The sequence below is a fragment of the Loxodonta africana genome, chromosome 1 (assembly GCF_030014295.1).
Source record: "Loxodonta africana isolate mLoxAfr1 chromosome 1, mLoxAfr1.hap2, whole genome shotgun sequence".
NCBI lineage: Eukaryota > Metazoa > Chordata > Mammalia > Proboscidea > Elephantidae > Loxodonta > Loxodonta africana.
This window is the reverse complement of record NC_087342.1, coordinates 111,258,953-111,276,088: the sequence shown is the minus strand read 5'-3', so window position 1 is coordinate 111,276,088 and position 17,136 is coordinate 111,258,953. Positions and strand designations below refer to the sequence as shown.

Sequence of the window (17,136 nt, the reverse complement as noted above, 5' to 3'; positions counted from 1 at the left end):
AAAAAAAAAAAAGGTATTCCACTTACATCAGAACCGACAGAGTCAGTGGAGTAAAAAACCCTGTCGTAAATCGGGGACCACCACCTGCACTTCTCAGGATTATAGTCAGTAGCGTGATGGGCTCAACTGCATTTACAGCATCTGGAACTTTCAATAGCATTTTCCATTTAGGAGAACTTGCTTCTTTGGTTTTGGAGTATGCAGTGGAGCAGAATAGGGGAGAGAAATTCATTCTATTTGTTACATTGATTTAAATACAATGGGAAAAGATGAAAGCATATCTTTTATGGAGTAATTTTTATGAAAATGGAAATTGAACAGCTTGGAAAGGGAGGTTAATAGCTAGCCAAACCCAGTGAACATCTATTATTTAAAGATCTATATTTCTTCTTCCTTAAAATGTTGACTTTGGCCAGATACATTATCAAACCCTCTTTGATCCACAATAATCTCTAAATGAAGCCTGAGGGATGCATAAATCTTTCTGCCACTGCTAACGATCCCTGCGAAGTCTTTGGATGACAGAAATGTGTAAAGATAGATAGAGCTGCACGTTCATAAATGAATAAAGAACACCTTAAAATACCTCCTCTTCCAAGTAATCATAAGCATAAGCCAGCATCAAAGATGGGCTTTCAGACAGTAGAAACAACGGTGGAGCTAAAAATTATACCGTTCTTAAGACAATAAAAAAAAAAAAAAAATTTTTTTTTTTAAGACAATAATAAATGGAACTCATTGAGGAGCAGTTTGGGCCATAATGAAACAGTGTTTCAGCAACCTCTCAGCACCAAGACAGGACCCCTGCCTCCTTGCTCCAAGCTTTTCTACCTTTCTACTTGCAGCTCTTTGGAATAGCTCATGTAGCTTAACCAAGAGAGAGCCTTGGGAACCTCTATTCAGAATTTCAGTTAGTTTTTTTTATATATATATATATATATAATAAGGAAAAGAGATGGGAAAATTACAAAGATGGCTTGGAAGTGAGAGACACCTTGCACAGCAAAAAACCAAAACGCAGCAAAGCAACAATAAAATATCCTTATACAATTTTTTATTTAAAAATAATATCATTCGTTTGGAGTGGGTCAGGTTGAGTTATATAGAACTATTGTTTCTGTTTGACATACAGGGAAAGAAACTACGTCTATGGAGTGATTGTGAAATTTCTCCCTTGCAATTCTTGAGATCCTGCTAACATAACAGCATTTGTAGGTGTCTCCTACAGGATAACAATGCTTTGCAGTTCTATGAATACGTCCATGGTTATAATACTGCTGAGTTTATTGCCCTTCCTTACTACCCTCTCTAAAAGGATGTGTTTCCTGCCCTCATTATACTCTTTTCTGTCCTCATGAGATAAACATCTTGTCTGTTCTAGTAAACAGGACATCCTTCTATGGCATGAATTTACTTTTCTCTGGCCTCTCGCCCAGCTCCTGCAGCACATTTTCAGTCAACTCTTTCATGCGACTTGAGAATAGGTTCAGTATTCCACCTGACGATCATTGTCATTAAAGTACATGACAGTGGTGTCGCATGTAAAATTTTCGACTTTGAGATTCCAGGGATCTCTTTCTGTCAAGGACCGCTGTTTGAGAATGCTCTGAACCCATTTAAGTACCTCAGTGGCCATCCTAAGGGCAAAAACTTAGGCATGCCTTAAAGAGGAGTAATTGCTTCTCTCACCAATCTCCTACTCTTAGGATCTTGCCTATTCTACCTCATGTCAAACTCAGAAATTGTGATGACTTTTGGCAACCATACCTGAAAATCTTAGTTTCATTTAGAGCATATGTCCACTGTCATTTGTGAGAAAAGATCAACCTATGTTGGAAGCAGGTGTTTGGAGGGTACGTTGTAATAAGTAAAGAGGTGCTTACATGATATTTAGGTATTACAGCATTTAACACCATTAGATTAATATTAGGGAAGGGTATTTTTTTTCTACTATTCTGCAATACACAGTTGTACCCCTAGAACATAAAGAATGAGTAAAGATGTTTGTGCGTGTATGTGTGTGTAGGTGTGTGTGTTAACTTTAGAAAGTTGAGCATGTTTATTATTGAACTGATAATTATTTTACTTTCTGAAATGTTGTCAGCTCATGCCATGCCTCTTTTTGGTTGAAACTGAGTCAGAAAAGTTGATTCCTGCATTAAGAATTTATACTAGATTGTTACAGAAGGAAATGGTGGGAACGAGGTTATGGGTGAAATCAAAATAATATTTATGTACCTTTTCTTATGCATGTGGCAAGTCTTGTATAGCTTCACAATACTCTGCATCTTTTCTATTCCTGATCATCTTGCATGATATCCCATGTAGCTCCAAAAGGTTCAATATAAAATCCTAACACACCACTCCATCCACATCAGTTCTGTGATTGCTAGAGCTTTTCTCTGCCTTCCATGTGCTCCTTCACTTAGAGTAAGAATTCATTCTCCGGAATGTGCATCCCACTGGTAACTTAAGTCTCCCCCTTTTTTTTTTGTTTTCAAGGATGGGAGGAACAGTTTTATTGGACACCAACTGGGCGGGGTAGTGGAAATGCCAAACAGCAAGGACCAGCGGGTCAAGTCAGCCAGAGCCATTCAAATCACCTACTACCTCCACACCTATGGCTCTGCCACCCAAGACCTCATAGGGGAGAAGTGGGAGAATGAGTTCTGTCAGCTTATGAGAAAGCTCCAGGAGGAGCACCAGGACCTCCAGCTCTTCACTTTAGTATCCTTTAGCCTCTGGAGAGACTTTCATAAGACCAGCATCCTGGCCAGAAGCAAGGTCCTGGTGAGCCTTGTGCTAATCCTGACCACAGCCACCCTCTCCAGCTCCATGAAGGACTGTTTGCGAAGCAAGCCCTTCCTGGGCCTCCTGGGGGTGCTCACAGTGTGCATCTCCATCATCACAGCAGCAGGGATCTTCTTCATCACTGATGGAAAGTACAACTCCACTCTGCTGGGAATCCCATTCTTCGCCATGGGTAACTATCCATCCTTGTGGTAATCGGATTCTTACCTGTTTGGGGCAAGGTAGTACATTTCTTGAATTCTCAGGTGAAAATCTGTTTTAATTTCACATTGGTGTGTCTACGTGATTATGTAAAATTTTACTTGGGTGATGTCTGCTTCACCTTATTGAGCCTTTCAGCAAATTATGGGCTGACCAAGCTCTCTTTCCATTTATGTTGGGGCATTTAATGCTGTGACATTGTTTTAAGTTATATAACATTGGAATTGTCTTCTTAGCTTTTAAAAAAAATATTGGTTGGGATTATGGGTAGATTTAAGAACTATTTGAAACAAAATATTGTGATTCATATTCATAGGCATCTTTAAGTTGATGATGGTAAAGAGTGAATATCTTGGTATGAAAATTCCTGAGACTCATTGACATATCCCAATTTCCAAGAACTTCTTCAGTGAACTTTGTTTATTAATTCATTTCAAAGTTTTTGAGGAAAATATACTCAATTCTGCCATCCCTATAAATACTAAGATTTCTCTCAGCCACACTTGATTATTCTAGAAAATGGTGTGTGTGTGGAGGGAGGTGTGGGTGTGTATGTGTGCTTTTGCAAAAGAGAGGATCAAGTCTGGGGAAAAAAAAAATGAGTGATGGCCCATCAGCAAGACTGATGGGTCTCATCTGAAAAGAGATGATAATGGTAGTATCTATGGTAGTGCCGAAGGGTTCAGTCAGGCGTGATATAATTTCTTATGTGTAGAAATTTGGAGAATGAGGTGTAAAAATGGCCTCTAGGTAGTGAACTGGTATGAGCAGGAGAGTCTTCAGCTGAAGAATAATTATTTTCATCTCTTCAGGTTAAAATCATCTCTAAATTAGAGTTTTATTATTAAAGAGATGCAGACATACAGCCACAAAGTCTAAATGATCAGCATGCTTTTTTTTTTTTTATCTTAAACATTTTTTGAAATGATGCTGGAGAGTGTATTTATATTGTAAGTTCTGGGATCCTTTATTTGAAAACCCGACTTCACTGTGGCCCTAGTAAATTAGATCAACTCCTTAAGCCCCAGTTTTCTCTTCTGTAGAATAAGAACAAAAATGGTACTGTCCTCATAGATGTGCTTATCAAATGTAACAGAATATTGTTACAGCTAATAGCAAATGGAAAATGCTTGATAAATATCAGCAAGTTTTAGTAGTTAACTTGGCATGTTAAATGCAATGAATTCCATGATAAAATAGTCCTTGCCTTCAAGAAATTGAAAGTCTTCCTGGATTTTACATATTATCTCTAAATGCATACTTATCTTGTTAAAAAATGTTTTTCTTTTTCCCAAAGAATGATATGAAAAATCTTTGTCAGCAGTGACAATGGTGACCTAGGTGAACCATTTATACTTGTTATGTTTTTGGACTCAGTTTCATGACTTAATTCAAGTAAGTATAAGAACCATACAGCACAATTCACAAATGGGACATGGTTGATTCTAGGCTGACAAATTAGGTACCTTAGTACCTACTAAGACTTTTTCTAAAACTGATGGCAAGCTAATTAGGTTATGGGAATATTTATCAGGAAAAGATAGAATTATATATTCCATATAAAATAGATGAAAAGCTGTCTCTGCTGATGCTGGATTAGAACTTAGGTTCTACAAAAGCATAGTAGTGTTTTCATTCCCTAAACAAATAAAACACTGAAAGCCATAGGGAAGGACAAGTCTAGACTCTGCAACGGCCACTTTTCTGTACTCCCGGTGATCTTTAAAATCATAAACCAGCCATGAACATTGTAGGTGCAGACCCCTAGGAAGCTTGGTGAATGATTACTTCTCACTATTGCTGCAATTTTAAGTCCTTAACCTGAAAAGAACATTTCTACTATGTTCTGAAAACAAAGCAACAAAAGATCTGTAAATATATACTTATTTAAGCTTTTAGCACCATTAAGGAGGAATTTTTCTTCCTTTCTCCCTCCTTTCCTCCCTCCCTCCCTCCCTTTCTTCCATATTTCCTTCCTTCTGATAAAATAAGTGTTGTAGTAAAGATACCAAAATTGAGAAGTCGTGAAATGAAGGGAGCATTCCACAGGGTTAGGAGACCTGGATTTTCATCCCAGTTTCTCCGCTAACCTTGTGTGTTATATTGGGCAGGTTAAAAGTAATCCCTTTGTCCCAGTTCTTCATATCTAAAATGAAGAATTTGAACTCTTCAGTCTTAAATTTTCTAAATCCTGTGCTATTACGACGGCACTGGGTCTTTTCTGGGTATGCTATTACTCATTTCATTCTTCTATTGAAGTTAGAATTTGATCATTTCCTTATGTATCTTAATCTCTAGTCTCCTGTTACATCTAGTGTTAAAGAAATATAGATAGAGGTAGAGAAAGAGAGCTAGCAAGCGACAGAGACAGATTTTAGAATTAAAAAATGACAGCCTTGCAAAGATGGCGGGGTGGAATGTGATGTTGAGCATAAATAAGCTGAGGTGGGCAGGTGTATATCTGCTGATGGTGGACACAACACTGAGCACAAAACCAATCCCTTGTTTTACAGTTTATGAGATGCCAATACAGTGTAATTCAAAATTAGTTGGTTTAAGAAAAAGAAGCTCAACTCTTTTTATATACCTGTATTTCTGTCTCTATATTCCTGACAGGATTTATTTGAGGCAGTGAACTCCATTATGCTGCAATACTCAAACCTTTCATTCTCATCAGAACTTATCCCTTGTAGTGTTCTGCACTTTAAGCTAAACGAGCTCAACCATCTTATTAGACCACCTATCTTCGCTTTGAGTCGGAATCGACTCGACAGCAATGGGTTTGGTTTGGGAGTTTGGATCTTCTTTGTGTAGAGCATCTGCTGGTTCTTTTTTCTGTTCTCACACCCACTTACTATTCCCAGTATTTGGGTATCCAGAGGCTTATCTTCTGTACTTACATTTCCTGCATTTTCCAAACCAGTACCAATTTTTATATTTCATCCTAGAGTCAAATGTCAATTTATATTTATCAAATCATAGGTTCCAGATTTGAGTTTATGAAAGAAGATGATTGCAAACATATGTGGTTTCTCTAATCCAGAATTAGATTTAAGAAAAAAAAAAAAGCTGCCTAAAAATGACCCCATTTAGCTCCAGCCTAATATTCTTAACCAGTAAGAAGACCACTAATTTAATTTATGACTCATTGTCAGCCTTTTTTCACCTCATTTGCTTTATGTGGACGTGTTTCTTCTTTCTCAAAGAAGAAATATGGCTAATATAGCATGCAGATGCCAAGCTGGCTCATGCTTTATTTTGCTGATCTTCTGTGGAGAGTTGCCAGGGACATTAGCAACCTTGATTCACTGTTGTTGTTTTCTGTCCATCTGCATTTGTTTTATGTGGTAAGAGTCTTACTTTACTCAGCTTGGCTTGATGCCACTGGATGACTTGTTTGTTGCAGGTGATTCCAGGGTCTCCAGATATAAAACATTCACTTTCATCCCAAACTGAGAACTGTATTTATTTATTTGTTTCTTCAAATATTTACTGAGCACTTACTACATTTTGGGGGGGCACTGGAATAAAAGGCATTGAATTAACTGGTTAAGTTGTTGCCCTCATGGATCTTACATTCTACGTCCACAGAAGAAAGGAATCAGACAATGAACAAATAAACAAATATAAACTATTTTATTTTTGTTAAGTGACATAAAGAATAAAAATAAAGCAGAAAAGGGGGCTAGAGAGCATAGGTGGTCATAGAAAAGTCTCTTTGAAAAATGAAATTGAAGAAGAAAGCTTGAAGTGAAACGAGGCATCGTGATCTGGGGATAGAATGTCTCTGGCAGAGAGAACTATACTTGCAAAGAGCAAGAAATGGAGTATGGCTGGAGCAGAGAGGGCAACTGTCTGAACGTTAGGAAGAGGTCAGGGAGGTGGTGTGGGGCCAGACCTTGTAGGTCATTGCAGAACTTAATATTTCAAATTTTATTCTGAGTGGGATGGAAAACTAAAGAATTTTGAGACAGGAGGGTATGATCTGACTTATGTTTCAACAATGTCTTTGGCTACATTATGGAAATTAGTCTGCAGTTGGACAAGGATGGTTATAGAGAGACTATTTAGGAGGTAATTGCAAAATCTGCATGAGATATAATTCCAGTCTGCTTGGAATAACATGGTGGTAGTAGTGGCAGTGATAAAAAGGGATTAGACTCAGGCAGTATATTTGAAAATAGAATTGACAAGATTTGCTGAAGGATATGGTACATAAGAGGAAGAGGAGTCAAGGATGACCACAAGGTTTGAGGACTGAATAGCTAATAGAATGCAGTTGCCACTCACTAGAATAGGAAAGTCATGGGAGGAGTAAGTTGTGGAGAAAAAAACTAAGAGATTTTTTTATTTGCTAAATTAGAGATACCTAGTAAGAATCCAAGTGGAGAAATGTGAAGTTGGCTTTATAGGACAGTATGTATTCTAAGTTATAAGGTAAAATCTGTAAGTCAGGGCTGGAGATGTAAATTTGGGAGTCATCATGGCATAGCCGATACTGAAAGCCATGTGATCTGATGAGATCAACTAGACCGATAAATACAGATGAAAATAGAAGAAGTCTGGCATCTGAGTCCTGTGGCATTCTAATGCTTTAGAGGTTAGAAATCTGAGGTTAGAAATAGCATGGTAGCAGTGGCAGTGATAAAAAGGGATTAGAAATATAAGGAAGGATCAGGCAGTGGGATAGCAGAAGAACCTAGAAAGTAGGGTCCCTGCAGCCAAGTAAAGAGGTGTTTCATGAAGGAGCAAGAAATCACTTGTGCTAAAAGCTGCTGAGAAATTGTGTCCAATGAGAACAGAGAATTTGCAATTTGATTTGGCAACATGAAGGTCATTGGTGTCCTTGAGAAGAAATGATTTGGCTGAGTGCTGAGAAGGAAAGAGTAATTTAAGTAGGTTCAATAGAGCTTGGAGGAGAAGAAATAAAGACAGTGAGTAAAAATAACTCATTCAAGGAGTTTTGTATTGCTGTTGTTGTATGCCATCAAGTCATTCTGGCTCATAGCGACTCTGAGACAGAGTCGAACTGCCCCCTTGAGTTTCCTATGTTGTGATCTTTACCGGAGCAGATTTTCAGGTGTTTTCTCCCGCTGATGGGTTCAAACTGCCAATTGTTTGGTTAGCAGGCATGCCACCATTGCACCACCAGGGAAATAATGGAAGGAAAATATTTGTATGCTGATAGAAATGTGAAGGAGAGAAAGAAAACTTTATAGTAAAGCAGAGAGAAGGAAGTTGCAGAAGCAACATCATTGAGTAGGAAAGGTGAGACTGAATTCAGAGCACAGGTGGGGGCATTGACTTTACATAAGATCATAGACGGTTCATCTATTGGAAGAAAAGGGAAGACAGTACACATGGACAGATCTGGATATACTGGTACATGTGCAGATGAGAGCATGTGGAGATTCTTTCTGTGGCTTCGACTTTGTCAGTAAAATGTGGAGCAAGTCATCAGCTGAAAATTAATTTGGAGAAGGAGGTGTTGATTTGAGGAAAGCAAAGAAAACTTGAAACAATCATTTTGAAAAAAATTAGAGAATGAATTAAATAAGAAAATTTAGGAGGATAACTAGGAATCACTAAAGGCACACTTGAATCCTGTGTTCATGAATTAAAAAAAAAAGAAATCAATTAGAATGGTTTGCAGTTTATTTCTTCCAACCAAATACAGCTGCTTGGATGGAGGAGTTGAGTAAACACTGAAGTGAACTTAACTAGACAAAAATTCCAGAAAAAAAATGAGAGTGTTTAAGATACATACAAAAAAAAAGTGATTATAATGACAAATAATGAGAATTGTTTTAGTCAGAATCAGGTAAAATATTTGCAGTAACAAATAATCCCTTAAATCTAACTGGCTTTACACACAATCATTTATTTCTTGCACCATCACAGTTTGATGGATGTCAGGAAACTCTCTTTGACAGCTCTCTTCTAACAGTGACTCATGGATCCAGGATGCCTCCATCTTGCAATTCTGGCTTCTCTGAGATTGTGCTTCCAGCCGTGTACACAGAAGAGAAAATAGAGAATTCACACCTACTCTTAACTGCCTTGTACCAGAGTGAGACAGTTACTTCCCATCACATTCTAAGGCCAGAACTAGACACGTGGGTACAAGTCATTAGCAAAGGAGTGTATGTAGAAAATGTAGGCGAGCACATGGATTATTTAGTGAGCATCCACTGTCTTTTCCACATAAACTAAGCCCAATAATAAAGGATATTAGGATTTCATTCACAATCACCATTATAGTAAAAAGCTGTTGTTGTTAGTGCTATCCAGTCCACTTCCAACTCATGGCAACCCCACGTGAAATGGCACAACATGCTGCCTGGTCCTGCACCATCCCCATGATGGGTTGAACATCCAACTATTGTTATCCACAGGGTTTTCATTAGTGGATTTTTGGAAGTACATTGCCAAGCCTTTCTTCCTAGTTTGTCTTAGTCTAGAACCTCTGCTGCAACCTGTTGGACATCATAGCACCACACAAGCCTCCACTGACATGTGAGTGGTGGCTGTGCGTGAGGTATATTGGCTGGAAATTGAACACAGGTCTCCCACATTCCTGCATGGAAAACCAAAATTCTACCACTGAACTATCAACCCCCTCCCCCTTCCGCCCAGTAAAAAGCTAAATCAAAAAAAAACAAATCCACTGCCGCCAAGTCGATTCTGACTTATAGCGACCCTATAGGACAGAGTAGAACTGCCCCATAGGGTTTCTAACGAGTGCCTGGTGGATTCGAACTGCCAACCTTTTGGTTAGCAGCCACACCTCTTAACCACTACACCACCAGGGTTTCCAGTAAAAAGCTAGTAGGGTCAAAATATTAGGATTCTCTGTGGAGTCGGAGAAGTCTGTTCCGATTATCTATTGTTGTGTAGTAAACACTATGAACCTTAATGATATAAAACAACAATCATTTTATTATGCTCATGGATTCTATATGTCAGGAATTTGGAAAGGAAATAGTGGGGTCAGCTCTTCTCAACACTTGTGCCTCTGCTGAGATAATTCCGATGGCTGAAGATGACTTGAATGGCTGGGAGCCGGAATAGCTGGGGTAAGAGCAACCACTTCTAAAATTCCTTCTTTACTAATATGGCCTGCACTGAGGCTGGGATTTTTTTGAAGGACACTGGGAATATCTAAATGTGACCCCTCTGACATAGTGATCTAGGGTAGTCAGAGTTCTCATATGGTGGCTCAAGGTGCCAAGAAAAGTGTTTTAAGAGAGCAAGGCAAAAGTTGCAAGGTTGACCTAGACACAGACATCACATAGCATCACTTCTGCCGTATTCTATTGGCTGCATTCTAGTCACTACAGCCAGCCTAGATTCAAAAGGAGAGCAATTGGACTCTACCTCTTGATAAGGGAGTGGCAAGGTCATACTGCAGAAGAGCATGTGGGACGGGAGCTACTGTTGTGGCCACCTTTGGAAAAGGCAATCTGCCACAGTCTTAATGTGAGTGAGCTGTAAAGATCAAGGTGAATTCTAGAGATACTTCATATCAGTTTTTGAGAAAAGATTATTACTAATAAAAATGATTATAATTTAATCATTTTGGGGTGAGAGACTGATGTTGGACTGAAGACATTAGGAGTACAAAGGCTCAAGAAGATGACTATAGAAAGGAGTTTCCCTGTGGATTCTGAAATCACCAAAAATTATGACAAGTATTTCTTTGGTCATAGAGACATTGAGTCGTATCTTCCAAAAATAAGAGAAACTGACCCTGAGGTCTATAAATGAATACAAGCAAGAGGAGTAATTTGCATAGTATGTGACATACAGTTTGAAGGAGGAAAAGGAAAAGACATCTGTGACCTCCTAAAAGAATCAAAGATAATATCAATACTGCATTTGGGTTCAGGAGTAAAGGAGACGTGGCAGAATGGAATAGCCTGCACAGAAGAGGGTTGCAGGGAAGGCAGTGTCTTCAGGGGTCAGCTAGTTTTCGCTGGAGGAAGAAGATAAAGATAATAATTGGAGAAGACTTTTGGGATGTACGGAATCTTGGTGAGTTCCAGAAGGCATTGATTTAAGATGTAGGGACCAAACAAACCAAACCAGACCCGGTGCCATCGAGTTAATTCTGACTCATTAGTGACCGTATAGGACAGAGTAGAACTGCCCCCATAGAGTTTCCAAGGAGCACCTGATGGATTCAAACTGCCAACCTTTTGGTTAGCAGCCATAGCACTTAACCACTATGCCACCAGGGTTTCCAGGAGATAAGAAGGGATGGAAAAAATGGTCACATTAGGGGGATGATAGTCCCAAGCAAAGACCTGGGAATCTTGGGCTTTTGTGATCAGTGAGTAAGAAGGGATGTATGACTCCACAGTAGCACTGATGGTCCCAACAGGCGTGGTGATCCTGTTAATTGTAAGATCCTATCCAAGGAGTGGCTGGTGGATTCGAACTGCTGACCTTTCGGTTAGCAGCCGAGCTCTTAACCACTTCACCACCAGGGCTCTTGGCTCACGGTAGACAACCAATAAATATATGGAGAATTAGTGAATGAATGGCCTCTGAGTGTTTTTCAAATGAATTGTGATCTACTAAAGAGTCATTAAATCAATTTAATGCATCATGGCCAGCAATTTTGTTTAATTTACAGAGAAGAAAAAAAGCAGGAAGGAATAGAAAATCTCAGAGGGAGTTTCACATAGTAAAATTAGTATTATTGCGTCATACTTTTCAGTTTACTATACATGTGAATAATAAGTCATGATGTAAAAACTTATTTTTAAATTTGGGTCACAGTTGAAATCTTTAGAAAAACACTGTCTAAGGACTTCTTTGGACCAATCTCCTAAGCAAACCATGGTATAGGGTTTTTTGTTTTTTATTTTTTTAGTGGGGAGGCAGCTGGGGTCCTCATCAGGAGCACAGGGAGCTGCTCCTCTTAGTCCTACTTGGAGCAGTATCTGAACTTAGGAAGGGGCAGGATTGCTGGGGACATAAGGAGCAACGTGTGACTTCTTGGACATTTCTACTTCCTTAGCCAGTGTTTGGACACCCTGGTGGCCTAATGGTTGAGCGTTCAGCTGCTAACCAAAAGGTCGGCAGTTCAAATCTACCAGGCGCTACTTGGACACTCTATGGGGCAGTTCTGTCCTGTCCTATAGGGTCAGTATGAGTTGGAATCAACTGAATGACAATGGGTTTGTTTTTTTTGGTTTAGCCAGTGTTTAGCACTTAGTGAGCCCTCGATAAAGACTTGATGGCTGGATAAAGTTTTTTGATCATTAGGATACATGGTTTTGGAAATGTTTCTCAGTGAGTTAGTGTTACTATAGGGTCTCTTTTACTTGGGGTCGCTAAGCGCATCAGAAGCCTTCACAAAATATCCCCATTGCTGGAAGAGGAAGGACTTTATGACGGTATCAAGAGAATTCAGTTGGAGCTCTTTCTCAGTCCTGTTAATCTCAGCCATCCTTCTTGTGATGATAGTTAATCAGTTATCTCCTTTGGGAGGAGGCTGGCTAATGATGTAAGAAATATCCCTATGCTTGGAGGCTTGGAGTAGGAAGACTTGGAGTCCAGTCCAGACCCTGCCTCTTCGTCTCCCTGGGTGACTTCATCTTCCTGGATCTCGGATGCTTTTTCTCCCATAACATGTAAATTTTAGCCTGGTTGTTCTTTCACTTCTCTTCCACCTGTACTCTCTAATCAGTAAGCGATTCATTTGACACTTTCCAGTATGTCATCTCATCTAGATTCCTGGCTCACTGGGGGCTAGAACTGGTTTTGCTTGGCAGCCTTCCCAGTGTCTAGACCAAAGTGCCCATAGTAGGCATTTTATAAACTTTCTGGCTTTTGTTAACTGTTAGCATTCTTAGATCAAGAAAAAACAAACCCGTTGCCATCAAGTCGATTCCAACTCATAGCAACCCTACAGGACAGAGTAGAATTGCTCCATAGGGTTTCCAACGAGTGCCTGGTGGATTTGAACTGCCAACCTTTTGGTTAGCAGCCGTAGCTCTTAACCGCTACAACACCAGTTTTCCTAGAGCAAGAAAAGTCTTAACGTTTCATTGTCTTGAGCTTGGATATATTAATATCCCTGTTTTTATATATTTTATTCTTTAGTTTTTGTTTTCCTTACATTGATTTTTATTCTTCTATAACTTTGACAGGGACCTCTTGGGTCAGCAGTTTTTAGTGAGAGTTAAGACACTGCCCCACTAACTCATTTGGTAGACTTTTTGGAGAAGGTGAAAAGGGAAGAGATCTTGGCATAACAATTAAGAATTTGAATTTGCATTTGAAGCAGCATTGAATAAACCCATTGCCATTGAGTGGATTCTTATTCATAGTGACCCTGTAGGACAGAGTAGAACTGCCCCCTAGGGTTTCCAAAGAGTGGCTGGTGGATTTGAACTCTGGACCTTTTGTTTAGCACTGTGCCACCAGCCTTGAATAGCATGTACTTTTTACTATATAGCATTGAGAAGAGTTGTTGTTCTTGTTTGGTGCCATCAAGTCACTTCTGACTCACAGAGACCCTCTGAATGAAACACTGCCTGTCCTGTGCCATCCTCACAATCGTTGTTACGCTTGAGCCCATTGTTGCAACCACTGTGTCAATCCATCTCCTTGAGGGATTTGCTCCTTTTCGCTGACCCTCTATTTTACCAAGCATGATGTCCTTCTCCAGGGGCTAGTTGCTCCTGATAACATGTCCAAAATAGGTGAGAAGAAGTCTCACCATCCTTGATGCTATGGAACATTCTGGCTGTACTTCTTCCAAGACAGATTTGTTCATTCTTTTGGCAGTCCATGGTATATTCAATAATCTTTCCCAATACCATAATTGAAAGGCACCAATTCTTCTATGGTCTTCCTTATTCACTGCCCAACTTTTGCATGCATATGAGATGATTGAAAACACCATGGCCTGGGTCAGGTGCACCTCAGTCTTCAAGATGACATCTTTGCTTTTTAATACTTTAAAGAGGTCTTTTGCAGCAGATTTACCCAATGCAATATGTCGTTTGATTTCCTGACTACTGCTTCCATGGCTGTTGATTGTGGACCCAAATAAAATGAAGTATTAGTAGTAACTATATCCTGACTCTTTTAGGTTTCTTCATTTTCTTTGGCATTCACCCCCATTTCCTACACTTTTTTGTGCTTCCTCCAGTAGTGGCGGGTGTTAAGGAATGAGAACGAGTACAGTTACATAACATGATTTTACTCAGGATGAGAAGCATATGGACATTTTTTGGTGGTCTTGTTTATCTCAAGTATAGCTTCCAAAACGAAAAGATTTGTAAATGTCTCTTGTCTAATATGTGCTGCTCTTGCATTTTATGTCTTGAGTCAGATAGTCAATCCAGCTTGAATATTTAAACAGACAGGGAAATGAAAGCACCATCAATTTATCTAGCACATGGAAGAATTATTAATATGTCAGGTACTTCTGCTTCTCCAGCTTGGACACCTAAGCCTTTCTCAAATGTGTGTCTGTCAAAAGCAACCATATCTATGCTCATTGAAGTTGATTTGATTGTTATGTCAAAATGTTCCCAGAAAAATATTCCTGATGCAGGAGAGCAGCAATTGCCAACCGGAATGGGGTTTTCTGCAGTGCTGCATCAAGGTAAACACTGCAATTCAAACACTTGAGACTTGAAGGGCAGAAACTCATTAAGGCATATGCCACAGTTTTCCTGAGGAAAAACAAAGTTCCTTCCAGTAAAAATCATGTAAAAACTGGAGACTGGCTTCCTAGGTTCAATTATTTTTCAAGCCAGTATTTTTATACACAGTCGTCTAACAAAAAAGAAAATCAGCAGGAAACAATGAGATAACACCTACTTTGGTTTGAGAATCCTAGAGGCCAGTCTTAGGTTCTCAAGGGGAACTGAAGAATCCCAGAGCACTGATTCCCATTTGCCTTCCTGCAACACTGTGGCTATGTATGCATCAAACGTCTGTGTATTGTAGTTAGGCGTTGGTTTCTTTTTTAGTGTATGAGTAATGCTTTCATCCGGACTGCGGCATAACTCTAAATTCAAGCCTTGACTTTCAGATATGCACTCTTAGAGACCCTGAATTTGACTTTAAATTAAATTTAGTATAAAGAGGATGCTGCTATTTTTCCTACTGCTTCCCCACGTTGAACTTGGCCTAAATACGTAAGGGAATGTATGTAGAATGTGGAAATAGGAATGATATGTCCAGGCCAGTGATTATTTCCATGTTATGGGGAACATCCTAAATAATACTTTTCAATAATATAAACCAGAAATGTATTAGTTGAGAATATTTACTAATAGCATTTGAGGAGAAGTAATAAAAGGCATAGATGGAGTTATAACCCTAATAATGAACGATAAAAACCAAATAATGAAGAAGAAGAAGACAATTCTGTCGGAAAGAATTGAGTGCAAAATTAACTAATGTTCTTTTCAGACAAAAGAAAAAGGAAAACATGTCAGATGGCTCACTTCATTGAATGAAAACCCAGTGAGATCACCAAAAGAGACCACTGAAAGGCAGATAACTAGTAGATTTCTGGGGGAGACTGTGATGAACATAATGAGGATTCATTATAGTACTTAACGCCAAATGGATGGATTCACTCTATCACCTTCCCCTTCTACCTGTCATGGTCAAGGGTCAGGGCAAGTTTATATATGTCACTATGTTGGCACAGAAACCCTAGTGGTGTAGTGTTTAACTACTATGGCTGCTAACCAAAAGGTCGGCAGTCGAATCCACGAGGCACTCTTTGGAAGCTCTGTGGGACAGGTCTACTCTGTCCTATAGGGTCACTATGAGTCGGAATCAACACGATACCAGCGGGTGTGGTTTTGGTTTGAGTGCTGGCATTACGTTCGGTAATAATAAGTGCTCGATAATTATTCCTTGAATGAGTGACTTATAATTTCCCTAGCGCACAGCAAAGGTAAAGATAAATTAAAAAAAAAAAAAGATATAAATCTGCATGTGTAATTATATGCATCCTTTTAAAATTTTTAGAACAATGGCTTTATTTATTTATTTTTACAAATTCAATAGAATTGCTTATTATAGCATTCTACAATATAAGACCCAGCTTGTTATTTTACCTGCATTCTCCTCATGATGGGTTTTAGTCAATGAATTTAAACTCAGATTCTGGGACTACAACTGATGGATGGATATGAGTATAATTTCTAGTATATGAAGTTTTATAACAGGAAAAACTGATCTGTAATGAGTACATCAGAACCAGGGTTGTCTGAGGACATGGTTTGAAAAAGATTGTCTGGGAAAGGCATGAGGGAACTTTCTGGGTGAAAGCAACAGCCTGTATAGTACTCGAGGCAGTGATTACGTGCGTTTATACATTTGTTAAAACTCATCAATCTATACATTAAAAGTGGGTGCATTTCAATATATATAAGTTATAGCTCAAAAAATTGACTTCAAAAACACAGTTGCATATAAAATTAGTTTGTATTATGAGTATTTCCTGCCATGGCACACTGTATTTTTCCATATCAAAGCACATTATATTATACAGCAATTAATATTTTAATCTCTTCACTTTTTTCTTTTTTAAAAAATTGTGTTAACTATATATGTAACAAATTGTCGTTTCAACACTTACTGTTGAAATGGGAAACAATGGCTTTTGAACAAAGTGAAAGTGATTGGATGATGAGAGGAATTTGGGATTTTCAAATGAGAGTTTAATCTGAAAGTTGTATCTTTGGTGCAAGTATATGAAAGTATTCCCTTGGCCATCAGAGTCACGAAACCCACCAGAAGCCTTACTTGCCAAAAGGTGAGTACACAGCCGCTGTTTCTATTAAATAAGGAAGTAATGTCACCAGAACCATTTTCAAGGCTGTTGTGGAGCCAGCATCAGAACCCATGTGTCTTGACTCTTCCTCCCAGGCTCCTTGCACGCTGCTACCTATTTCTCAAACAAAGCCCTGGAGGCTCCTCAGGGTGTCTTATTAGGGCACTGCAGGGTCTGGGAGGAGCTGAGCCAGCAGGGTTCCCAGGAGCTCCCCCTCTGCTTCTGGTCATGACATGTTTCCATAAAGATTTAATTTGAGGGAAAAAATCCTGTGAATTGGAAAAACAAAAAGTTTGAAAGCTACC

At 39.0% G+C, this 17,136-nt stretch overlaps 1 protein-coding gene across 1 annotated transcript in view; it reads left to right on the top strand.

Annotated features, from left to right (window-relative positions):
- Positions 1-17,136, top strand: part of PTCHD4 (patched domain containing 4) — a 222,859-nt gene that overhangs the window by 58,134 nt on the left and 147,589 nt on the right. Inside the window, exon 2 of the mRNA XM_003404445.4 lies at positions 2,503-2,983. Within this exon, the coding sequence (XP_003404493.1) occupies positions 2,503-2,983 (481 nt within the window). The remainder of the gene's footprint in view (positions 1-2,502; positions 2,984-17,136) is intronic.